This window comes from Eurypyga helias, unplaced genomic scaffold (assembly GCF_000690775.1).
Source record: "Eurypyga helias isolate BGI_N326 unplaced genomic scaffold, ASM69077v1 scaffold6660, whole genome shotgun sequence".
In the NCBI taxonomy this organism is placed as follows: domain Eukaryota; kingdom Metazoa; phylum Chordata; class Aves; order Eurypygiformes; family Eurypygidae; genus Eurypyga; species Eurypyga helias.
In genome coordinates this window covers 58,235-70,734 of record NW_010224965.1, presented here as the reverse complement: position 1 = coordinate 70,734, position 12,500 = coordinate 58,235, and the positions used below count along the sequence as shown (strand labels likewise).

The following is a 12,500-nucleotide window of genomic DNA, read 5'->3' as shown; positions in this document are numbered from 1 at the left end:
GGAGCGGCGGTGTGGGGGGTCTCCCAAGGCTTTCTTCCAAAAATCGGTGCCAAAACGCAAGGTGCGTACTGCTGCGTTCGCCATGGGAGCGGGTATGCGGATATTTAGGATTTGCCAAACGAAGTTTCCAAACAGCCCCATGTGCCCATGAAACGTTAAGGGGTGGGTTAGTCAGGCGTTGGCATCAACTGTCACTCTCCGCCGCGCGGAGAGACAAGCCCGTCACGGGCCTGTCTGTCTACCCAGCGGCGCTGGTACGTGGGTATGAGAAGGGAATCCTTATGAGTGGGCTGAGGTTCGTGAAGATGCTGCCTTTTAATACTAACGTGCATGTAAGAGAAAGGTGAGGAGTTACGCAGGATGTGGACTGACCGAGCCCTCTCTGACTCATAGGCTCGCTGTCATATGAGCAAGTTGGGCAATGTATGTTTATATATTTATAACTCAGGTGCAAGAAACATCAGGTAAATATGCTGGTTTGACCTCTAAACACAAAGTCATTTATAGACGCTCTTGTTTCTGTGCTAAAGAGCATGTGATAACTCACGGTGAGCTCCTGGGTTAGGTCACTCGTTACTCAAGTGCAGACGGGGAAAAACACAGCCATGGGTTAGCACTGGTTCCACCTGATAGCTATGTTGGTTAGCTGCGTTACAGGAATATTGCAGAACAGGTGCTGCTTGTCTAAATAGACCTTAAATTCTTTAGAAGTACAACAAACCTTCTCAGGTTTCTTTTGTCTGATGAAGCATATCGCAGTATGAGTGCACAGTTGTGTAACACTTGAGGAAAAGCGTTTTTACGTGCAGAATACTGGAATGGGGCAGCATCAGTTGTGGAAAACCTATGCTTGCCCCAAAGGTGACTTGCTGGCTGTATGTTAAGCATGTAGGCAAGAAGTTTAAATCAACCTGAGACTAGTTACTGCAGAAATAGATAATAGTAGCTGCATACAGGGAGCAGGTGCAGTCCAGTCCGGCAGAACTGTGTGTTAACAGTTTCCTCTGAGAGTGGGATCAGAGGGCTTTCTGAGCGTGGTTTGGTGCTGGCAAACCAACAACTTCAGCCCTCCACAGAAAAAATAGGATACTGACACTGATTACTAGTCTTAGAAGCAGATAATTTAGAGTACATTGGAATTAAGGGGTGCTTTGTATAGATCGAAAATTCTTGCGTCTGCAGCTATGTGGCAAGTCAACATAGTCATTTTTTGCCGCTCAAAAAAGCAGCATAATTTCCTGACTTTGTTGGCCATTTCTTGGGGCTTCCAGTTGAACAATGAACTCTCAGACATTTCATAAGGGAAAAGCTCTGAGAATGCACACCTTCAGGATGTATGTCGTTAGCCTCTACCTAACGAAGTCACCTAAATAACTCATCAGAATGATAACGACCATGCAGCTTCCCCGGCGCTGCGCGCGGGGCCAGGAAGCCGTCGCTTCCGTCAGCGTTGTGTGTTATCGGCTGGCCCTGCCAGCGCTGGGTACGCCTCGGCGCGATGAGTGGTATTTAAAAAGGGGGTGTGGGGGGTAACTCCTCAGCAGTTCTCCCCGCTGCCTCACGCTGCAGGCAGCAGAGATGCTTCTCGCCCTTTCCAGCCGATCCCAAATACCTGTTTGGGTTTTTTTCCCCCGATGCAGTTGTACTTCAGTAGCGAACCACCTTACACCCTGCTGATTTCTTACCTGTTCAGAGCTAAACTCACCCAACTCCTTGAGGCAGGATAAAGATCTGCTGCAGCGTAGGGCTGGATTTTTATTTTAAACCAAAAGTGACCCTTTAGCAGGGATGTCAGGTGCTGAGCAAGTGGACCAACAAAAGCACCGAGCAGTTTGCAGTGCAACAGTATACTTGTGTCGGGGCTTAGTGGCTGTAAATCATTCTGGGCAATGGCAGTAAAATGACAAAAATGCAGAAGTTGGAGTGTTTGAGCACGGTACGTAAATTAAAGTGACTGTTTTTCAGCTGGTGTGGATTTCCATGTTTATCTTAGCAGTACGGTTGCCATCTCCTCTTGTTTTGCCCCTGGGGCTCTACAGAAACCCCTTGAGAGGGTTGTTTTTTTTTTTATGACATGCACAGTACGGCTGAAGCTGCCAGTTCTCCTTGTCAGATGAGCAATACTTTATAAAAGGGAAGTTACAAAAGCTTTGTAATGGGTGCAATTAGGCTTCGTATTTTTATTCTTCTGTTTTTGCCAGTGATCTGTCACTTCTGATTGAGGCCTGTATTGCTCACTGAGTCACTAGTGAATTTTAGATGATGTTAAGATTACTTCCTTCAATCTTAGTGGGTTTTTTTTTGTTTTCAAGTTGAATCTGTTGAATAGTTACTTACACTGGCAACCTTGAGACTTTTGTTTTAGCTTTTGTGGTCTGAATTTCAGAAATCAGTATGAATTTATTGGTCATTTCATGATGTCCAGCTGTGTCTCTTGCAGGCTGTGGTGTCTGTCTCTGCTTGGAGGTGACTTGGGTCAGGGCTCTGACAAGTGCTTGGGCTGGACAAAGACCAGCATCATCCAGGCAAAGCCCGTTTTGGTTTGGTCAGCACAGAGAGAGAAACATGAAGTCAAAGTTGCTCTTTGCAGGGTGTGCAAGAAATCAAGATATTTATGGCACAGAGCTATTAATGTGAAAACATAGAGTGTTGTTTGACAGATGAGGTCAGTAAAGCCCCTGCTTTTGAGGAGGAGGTCCATTGCAAGTCTGACACTGTTATGGATTGCTCTGTAGATGACAGCGGCAGTTGTGTTAGGAATGTCCCTGCCTTGTAGCTTGCTGTTGGCGTAGCTACTCCTGTCAGTGGGTGAGCTATGCTTCTGCACAGGAAAATCTGTAAGAGTTCTCGTCTCTCTCCCACACTTGCTGCAGAATTTGCTGGATGCTAGGGTCGCTACCAGACTTAGTTCTACCTTGATAAAATCATACACAGTAAGTGTTTGGTGTGGATTCTTCCCTGCCCTGATTGATTTACTTCCTCTGAGCTCACAAGCAGTGCCTGGTTTGTCACCAGTGACACCTACAGAGCATCAAAAACGTTCATTTGGGCTAAGTAACTAGATCGGTTAAAGAAATGAGATTATGATGAGCGTGGCTTGATCACTGCATGACCAGCCTGATTTTTACGTAGCAGAGTTCTGCTGTGTTGGAAAACACCCTCAGAGGCTTGTGCGTAGACTCTGATGAGTAGGGTGTGGAAACACTGAGATGGGGTATTGGATGTTGTTACTGCCAGTACCACCAGAGACCATTGCCTGTTGTATCGATCACACTGTTGCACAGAGAATTTGTTCTCCTTGTGTATGGCTTGGTCACCCTTAGTCCTGTTTTGCTGTGGGTTCGAAAACCCTTTAGGGAGGGATGGCCTGTTTCTTACAAACCGCCTTCGTCCAGCACAAATGAGCTGGTGTTACTGTCAGGAACCATGAGGAAAATAACTGAGCAATTATCTGGATAGCACCCAGACACTGCTGAGAGCATATTTAAAAGTGTGACAGCCAGTTTACTTCTGGTACTTGATGCAGAATACCAGACCTTAAGGTAGGAACTGCAGCAGCCTTCTGACATACAAGCAGAGGTTCTGAAGGAGCCAAGAGCCAGGCTTTCTATGGCGTGTGTGATGGGAGGATGAGACAGTGGGTTTTAAATTGGAAGAGAGCAGTTCTGACATGCTGCAGAGGAGGGAAAAAAGAAAAATTCACTGGCAGGATGGTCTGGCATTGACGCAGGAGCCTGGAAAGGCTGTGGAGCCGCCAGATTTGGAGGTTTTCAGAAGCCAACTGGACAAAGCCCTGAGCAACATGGACCAGATCTGTTGCTGACCCTGCTTTGAGCAGGAAGGTGGACTGAACACCTCCCAAGGTCCCTTCCAGCCTGAATGATTCTGTATTTCTTTGTTTTGATGTGGTAAAAATGAGTTGCTTTAAAATACTAGTGTTCTGGGTGGAAGAACATTGTGTGGACTTCTTAGAAAGGTTCCAGTAGGGTGTGTGCTTATGGCAGAACTTGGTATGCTAAAAAAGAAGTGATTTGAAAGGATCTAGAATGTATTGTTTGTATTGAAAGATACTTAATGCTGAAGAGCTGTGTGGGCATGGGAAGAAAAGGTTTACAAATAAAGATTTGCTTGTTCCAGGTGTAAGCTACTGTTCGTCAGAGACACTAAGTGAAAATACATTTTTCCTCTTGCATCTCTTAAAGGTTTGCAAGTTGGCTTTGCATGAGCAGGTGGAGGACTGCAAAGCTGATAGAATAAATTAGAGATACATTTCGGTCTGAAGTGCCAATCCACGGGGTATCGTACATGTAATCTGTCGTTTGCTAGGATGTCGCAGAAAGCGAAATCGATTTGGCTTGCTGCAGTCGCTATCTAGGGAACTGACGAGCTGTGTTCTCAGGGAGGCCTTGGAATAACTTGCTAAACTTTATTTCCTCCGATTTTCTAAGTTGCTTCGCTTCATTGTATATTGATCTCACTTCTGGAAAATAGGTAATTCTGCAACTTAGCCAGCAAGTGTGAACATGCTTTGGCCCCAGTCATACGGGGAAAACACAAGGGGAAGTACATATGAGTGTGTTAAGCACAATATCTGAATCTTCCATCTAGACATTGAGTTTTTCTAACATGAGAGCTCAGCTGGTTATTGAAATCTGTAGGCAAGATAGCTACAATAATTTTAACATTGAAATGATCTTGTTTCTGTGTTTTTCTGGCAGGAGGGAAGTTAAGACACTCAGTTCTGTCTTGCTTGGTATATTTTGCTTATGGAGACTTTTAAGGTCCTTTGTTTTCCATCTGGGAAAAACACAACTAATTAATTGTTTGCACTGATGTTGTTCTTCACCCAGATCAGGTGCAACTTTCAAATATATGTACAGTTAGGTTTGTTTACTTTCATTTGTGTGCTGTTTCTTAACACTACTCACAGTTTGCGTGTCAGGGCGAGGGGATGGATCTCTAAACCATAAGGAGTCAAAGGTGTTGCTTAAAGCTCTATCTCCTGTTCCCTCTCTCCCCAAAAAGTCATTGATGGACTGAGTCCTTGGAGCAAGATTCCCCTTCTCTGGGATATGTGCACGTTGTGCTCGAATGGCTACTGGCGAAAGGCGGTGGCTGTTACCCAGTATGGTAGGAATCTCCTGGCAGCCTCTTGTGATGAATAGCTCGGAGCAGTTCTTGTCCCTGACGCTGTCCTGTATTTACAGTGGTACCCAGTGTGAGACAGACTTACAGTAGTGCTTCTTGAAGTTTATTTTCAGATAAAGAGAAATGGATCATGTCAAGTCAAGTTCATACGTGTTCCAGTACTGGGATTTCTTACCTTTAGCATTCATCTTAGCAGCACACTTCAAGAGCGGGCGTCATAAATGATTTCAAACGCTGCAGGTAAATCCTAACGCTGCCTGGCAGAGATTCCACCTAGTATTTGCCCAGCAGCAGGGCTGGGTGGGTTTTTTGGGACAAACTGCGTAAGATTGGTAAGTCCCTTCAAAACCCTTGTGGTAATGTATACCTTCACCCTGGAGCTTGCCATCACTTGGCTCTGTAATAAGGGCACCCTGCAGTGATGAGAGGGGACAGGTTTTAGGTGCAAGCATGGAGGTCTGCTGCATGTATGGGACCACAGGTGCATTTTGCAGTTTCTGTCTACAGCAGAGCCAGTTCACTGCTTCAATTTCCAGGTAACTGAAGAGAGAGCAGCACTGTGCAGAACCAACTCTCTTGTCTCTCTGGCATAGGCATTTTTACCCTCCGAGGAGGTTTTCCTGTTGTTGCAAATCATTTTTTCAGGCTGAAGTTGCCTGTGTTGCAAGAAGTAAAACCTCGGTTCATTTAAACAGGTTGTATTTGCGCAACAGGGAGCTGCCATAGGCATCACACGGAATCTGCTTGCCTCCCAGTTCGAGTCGAGGCACTGGAGGAGCATGTAGGTAACTGAACAGCAGCAGCATTTAGGAATTGGGGCTGTTTATAGTGGGATTTTGTAGAAGGTGAGTGATGTGAACTTAAATTTTGGCCTAGTAACTGTATATTTTGGCTTTGTTGCTGGTGAGGGTGTAAGATCTGCAGCCCTGCAACACTCCCAGTCCTCCCATCCACCACCTTGTGCTTGGTTTTCATTAGCCCTTTTCTGTTAGCTGAAAGTTTCAGCCAACCTACTCCTTTTGTTTGGCTTTGTTCCATGTTTTGTTTTGTGTTTTTGAAAGGTTGTGCCCCTTTTCCACCAGTTTGAGTGGCAAATATACTTCCAGAAGGGAAAATAAATTACACCTTTATTTTTTTTGCTTTTCCTTCTGTGTAGAAGTGCTAGTGAAAGCGCTGGCATTTTGGTTTTTCCGTAGGCTTGGCCTTGATATTACTGCAGCTTTTCCTGTTAAATTGGATGCTGTACTTACGGTAACAGGTTTCAGAAGCAGAGGAGTTGGGTGTAACGCCAGAGTGACAAGCTGAGTGATGCCTTTTGCTCCCTGCTGTGCTATTCTGAATTATGCTGGGTGAGCTGCTCGCAGTCATGCTGTACCAAGCCTGAGCTAATTTTGTATTTTTCTCTATAATCCCAAGCAAAACCGGTTGGTCTTAAAAGCAGAATATTAAACATTTTACTGTATACTATAAGGAAGACCTGCAGATTTCCTAAGAGGCCCATTCTTGGCAGATCTCCACTCCAGAGAGGTTTGCACTTGAACTCAGACGTCTGGAGACTTTGAGTTAGTGTGTTTTCTCATGTTCCATACTCCCTAGCCTCCATCATTTCAGCCTTACTTGGGCATGATCACGCTGAACAGCAGCGTTTGCCTAGCTGCGGTGCCCGTGTACGCGTGCGCAACGTCAGCGGTTAGGAAAAGTGGCACATAACCTGTTTGCTGTTGGTCAAATTAATTCATCAATAGCAAATAACCTGCACCAAAGAGCAAAACCCGCCTTTCTTAAATGAATCTCGCTGTTTCCTCTCTCGCCACGCGAACAGTAATTAAAGAAACGCAGAGCACGTTTGAACACCACTGGTAACTGAGGGTAGTGCCTACACGAGGGTGTATTACCTGCCTGTGAAGCACAACAAGTTACGGAAGGCAGGGCCATTGCTTGCAATAGGGAATTAACTCCTACAGGTGTGTTTACAGTCTCGCCGAGTCAAGTCTCCCCATTTCATGCCCTGCTTAACGAGTGTGTTTCACACGGAATTGTCCAGCTTTGTTTCATTGCTGTGTTCCTCTTTGCAGGCTGAAGCAAGGCTTGCGGCAAAGCGAGCAGCGCGTGCAGAGGCACGGGAAATACGGATGAAAGAACTGGAGCGGCAGCAGAAGGAGGTACGGTCAAGGCTTGGGGGGTGTTTTCATCATCTTCTTTTCTGAACATACGTATGTATGTATAGATCTGAGGTCCTGGAACAAAGGGCTAATGTAGGTTTGGCTGAAACGTTAATCGTCTGTGTGGAGCTTATGCTGCTCAGTTAGTTGATCATAGGATATAGCCTGGAAAAAAATGGAGAATGTGGCAACAATTTTATCGTGGTGAAGCCAGTCTAATTATTCACAGAAAACCCTGGTGGTTAGTTAGTAATCATTATTTAATATTAAACTTTGAAGTATGTGGCTTGCTTGTGTGTGCATTAGGGGGGTGGATTCTTATCACTTCGTTAGAAATCTGTTGAATATGAAAGACTCTTGGCCCGTGTAAACTGTAGCTGCAAATTGTTTTGCTTCATTGCTGTGAAGCTGGCATTGTGGTCTCCCCCGTTTTGTAAAAATGATGGTCTGCTGTTGGCAGAAGTAGTGACAGAAACTGAACTTGGTGGCATATTCCCTTCCCCAAAGCGTTTGGATGAAATGCCTGTTGGAGTCTCTCCCAAATTCTGGATGAGCTGTTTGCCTTAGACCATCAGCGAAGTTACTGTGCCTCTGCATGCCAGCATGTGGGAGTTCACGGGCTTCCAGCGTAGGAATGATTGTAAAGACCAAAAAGGCTTGTTCCGCTCCTGTTGTGTTTGACAAATAGGAGCTGTACTGAATGTCATTCCGCTCCAAGAAACTGAGAGCAGTGCTTGTTTTGAAGCTCCAGAAGCTGAAGGAGTGCTATTAGAATGGAGCTGTAAGCACAGGTTGGCACAGGTGGGCCAGGTGAGTGATGGGAACTGGAAGGGCTTAAAACTTGTATTTATTGATGTCCATTTAATGAAAGAGCAGAGTAGACATAACAAGGCCAGCAGCAAGTGTAATTTAATTTTCTTTTCAAATAAATTTTGAAGGGGAAGAAATAAGGAGTTTTGGGCAGTGTGTGGGAATACATAGTAAGAATGAATGTACATGCGTGCAGAGAAGGATTCAGGTTAGCTTTTAACCGGTGAATCAGGACCTGATAGCAGACTGGTGTTGATGCAGGCTGCTGAAATCAGCCTGGAACAGAAGCACTTGGGCACTTTGCCCACGCTCAGCTTTGTTCTGGGGCGTCTCGTCTAGCTGAGGCACGTTTGGATGTGTCTTCGCACCCTGTAGCCACAGTGGGGTTAGATGTACCTGCAAACACACCAGGAGTAGGAGCTGCAAGAGAGCATGGCTGCAAGCACCGAAGAGGAACCTTTTACTGCTACAGTTCCTGCTTTCTGAAGGATGTTTCTTGCTACCTGGACCACAGTTGGAAGACCTGGAGTGCAGATTAGGCATTTTTACCATCAAGCTTCCTGCTGTGCCTCTAGCCTGAGTGATGGGACTTGCCAAGCAGCCTTTGGAAGATCCGTGGTAAACAGACACTAAGTGTTTTCTTTGAGCAGCAAAGTAAGCAGGGGTGTCACGGGAGCTGACAGTGGTGTTACCATCTAATTTGCAGGTAACTTTAGTGCAGCTGATGACACTCCTTGCAGCATCACCTTTCAATCTTCTGGGGGGGTCCTAGTAAATTGGAATTTTGGGATGGAAACTAAAGTGTGCTCCTGCAGTTAGTAACTGAAGAGCTAGGGATTTGAAATCCTGTGGTAATTCTTTGTATAGATAAAAACTGAGTGCCACAGGATGTTGCTCTGAAATACCAAATTCAGTGAATGCTAAGCCAGATATCCATTGCAATCTGTTTTGTAATTCACTGGCATAAATGGCATCATGTGACTACGAGTCTTAATATTTTGCAAGCTTGGATATAGTAAGGATGGCTACAGGAAAATGCTCATTGCCACAAGTATCTGGCAGTTATAATAAAAGAAAACATAAATACACAGAATCCCAAGCAGCGTTCGGCACAAGAGATTTGGCACCTACCCCTTCCTTGGAGGGGAACATACTGGTGTCGGTACAGCTTGTTGTCTGCAGTCTTCATTATCCTTCAAACTTTTCAGAGGAATAAGTAGCACATTCCCATGGCACTAGTGCCATGTTGAATAACCATAACTTAGAGCTTCAGAAGGCTTTCTAGAGCCAGTTACAGGAGTTAAAAAGCAATCAATGAATTTACTGCATGTGTGTGTGCTTGTTGATGCTTAAAGCAATGTACATGCCCTGACAGGCTTCCGGTGGAGGATGGGTTACTTGAGAATATATTTATATTGTTGGTCTGGGTTAAAATTTCCAGATATTACCATTCCAAGCTATAGATATGGCAGTGTAGCTTTTGCTGGTGGTGAATTAGGGTGTTCTAATGCTTCAGATTTGGACTGGAAATTGGCTCAGCATCTAGTATTAATGACATTTCTTAATGTGCTTCATTTTCCTCCTTTTAAAATAACTGGATGACTTTTGCATCACGAGTCCACATGTGTGTTAACTAACATTCTGCTTGCCATTAGAGAATGAATGTCAATGCGAAAGCACCAGGTAGCTGAGATTTTTTTGTTCTGTGCCTTACGAATGCTTCTGTAGGTAGAGTGAGGAGCCCCTGCGTTAGCAAGCCATTAAGAGGCCCTGTGCTGGTTCTGTAGGCTAGTTGGATGTGCAGACTGCACCAAAGACTGGTCACAAGTGTGGAGGAAAGCCCATGGGTAAATGGTGAGAGCTGCACAGGATCATCCTGAGCCCTTCCTTGGGCAGAAATTATTTCATGTAGTACCCATAATTGGCAGCAGAAATTGCTGCGTAGTCTAATCTTTTGGAATTTTCAAATTGATAAGCTCCTTTCCTTTCGGAAGGAGCACGTGATGAGAGGCTCACAGCAGACAGCTTGGCTCTAGCTGATGGTGAAGGTGCTCACTGGAGATGTGGGCTCAGCCCTTGCTTAGGCTGCGGTACCTCTGGCCGGTGGTCACTGCTGTTCATCTCGTGGTTTGTGTGTGCGGAGGGATAGCTGTAGGAAAGGTGGCTTGAAGTAGCAGGTGACTCTAAGAAATCTTCAAGCTTTACGTGCAGCAACATACTGCTGAAGTAGAACAATAGTTGGAGGAATTACACAGCCGAAATGAAAGGAGACGCGCCGAGTTGCAGGGCGAGGTGTGGGAATGTTGCTGTGATGGGGCAGGGTTGTGGGTGTGTTCTAGGGGCCGAACCATCTCCGCTCCTGGCACCGCCTCATACCAGGCAGCAGGAGGAAGGGTAAGTGTGCCAAAGTGGGTGGGGTGGATGGCATTTTTGTGTTATAGCTTGTGTTCTGTTTTTGAAGAAGAGGAGTAAGAAAGTAATCTATGTAAATTGTTTTCTGAAGCTGAAGAAAGAAAATTAGCACAAGAATCTTGATGGGCTCTATGCTGATTTATGAACATTAGGGTAGTGGTCAGTCTTGAATCATACGTAAGTGTGCATATTTACGTGTATAAATATTTATATGTTTAGTCGAAGGGGCTCCTGGATATGAGGCTCCAAGAAAGGCATAGATCTAATAAATGTAACTGCTTGAACATCTGACTCTGTGCTGCTTTGTTGTTGTTATCCCCCCAAGATGTAAATAATTAATCAGGAGGTCACGGAAGGCTTTCTGGCATGCTTCCCCACATAGGAAGTCAGTACAGGCGAGCTCTCATGTGAGGTGGTGCCAGCGCATGTCCTAAGCTGAAAGGACAATGATAATAGGTGATACTTGCTCCCGTGCCTGCTTCCGTACCACCAGTACCCACCCAGATGGTGGGAGTCGGAGCAGTGATGGGCCTGGTGTGTTTTACCACCCATGTGCCATGACCTTTGAATGTTCTGGTTTACAGTGGCAGAGCCTAAAGCCGGTCCGCTTGGCTCCTACCGTAGAGACACGTTTGGTACTGAGACAAATGCTTTGGTACATTCAGAGATTTATTTTTAATTCATGCAGAAGAGCAAGTCAGAAGTTGTCAGCTCGGCTTTTGAGTAACAAATTGTTAATTCTCGAGGGGCTACCAGGTAAAACGGAGAGAAGGGGTTTTTTCTGTGTCTTTTTTTCTTAGAAGCTTGGGGTAAGATATATTAAAACCTCTTTTTCCATGAAATACTGAGCAGTAGTGTTTCAAGACACGTAAAAGCTGCAGCATTAGGGCTCATTGTAGAGAACATTTTATGTAGGAGTACCTTCTGTGCGCTCTGCTGGCAAGACTTTAAATGTCTCGTCAAGGACTGACACTTGGAGACCACAATTTAAGTTGATATTAGTGCCTGAAGTGAAAAGCGAATGATCTCCTCCCACTCCTTAATCTGCAGGATAAGGTTCTTACTTGCCAGTTCACACAGCAGATGAGCCTGTGCTTTCAGTTCAAAGCAAGAGCACTGTGCTTGTCTCCTAACTTCATTTTCAGCTCTTGCTTTAAGGGCATAGCACAAAGCTTGGCCTTGCCGTTTTGTAAAGTCAATCTTTACCAGCATACTCATTTGCACGTACTTTTCCTCCTTTGGATTCGTATTTCTTTGGAATAAAACATGTTACCAGTACTTTTCTGTTGTGGGTTTCTTTTTTTTCCACATCAGTTCCTTGAGCATGTAGTAAATTTAATAAAGGCACTAAAACCAAGTTCATGTGGGCAAGAGACATGCAGACACTCCTGATCTGCTCGCCCATCCTGTGGACTGTGTCTTAGGCCGCTTCTTCCCTTGCTAGCATTTGGTGCCCGCAAGTCTGATTGGAGCCAGCGGGTCCCATGGCACAGCTGGCATTCGGGATTGCTTGAAGCTGCTTAAAATCCCATGCAGTGTGGGGAAAAAATAGAGAAAATCAGAATTCTCATGGCTTGAATGGGAAGGGAGAAACTTGATTGTGAAACTTGATGCTTATGTATACAGTGAGGAAATTGAGGAGGTTTGTGTTGGTTAATCTGTATCTTTCTTATACAACCGGTGTGAAGATGGACAGAAAGTTTGGAGAGGGACAATGTTGAAGGTGGTTTTAGTAGACTCTGGATTTCTACCTGCTGCTGCCATCAAACTGTGTCTCACTGGCTTGATCTGTCCTGTTCAAAAGTTATTTCTATGAGAAACTTCACTTTTGTGGGAAACCTCATATGGTGAGGAAGCCAGCGAGGCAGTCTGCAACTAATACTGTGGACAAACCCACATTTTTTGTCCTACCGTAATACAGGGAAGTGCTGTTTAAGGCATCTGACTGTTTAGATGGCTGTGGGCTCC

At 45.1% G+C, this 12,500-nt stretch overlaps 1 protein-coding gene across 1 annotated transcript in view; it reads left to right on the top strand.

Moving 5' to 3' along the window:
* The first annotated feature begins 1,395 nt into the window (after positions 1-1,395).
* Positions 1,396-12,500, top strand: part of LRRFIP1 (leucine rich repeat (in FLII) interacting protein 1) — a 65,807-nt gene continuing 54,702 nt past the window's right edge. Inside the window, exons 1-5 of the mRNA XM_010147361.1 lie at positions 1,396-1,483; positions 5,026-5,130; positions 5,862-5,929; positions 6,745-6,837; positions 7,224-7,310. Coding sequence (XP_010145663.1) covers positions 1,396-1,483; positions 5,026-5,130; positions 5,862-5,929; positions 6,745-6,837; positions 7,224-7,310 — 441 coding nt within the window. The remainder of the gene's footprint in view (positions 1,484-5,025; positions 5,131-5,861; positions 5,930-6,744; positions 6,838-7,223; positions 7,311-12,500) is intronic.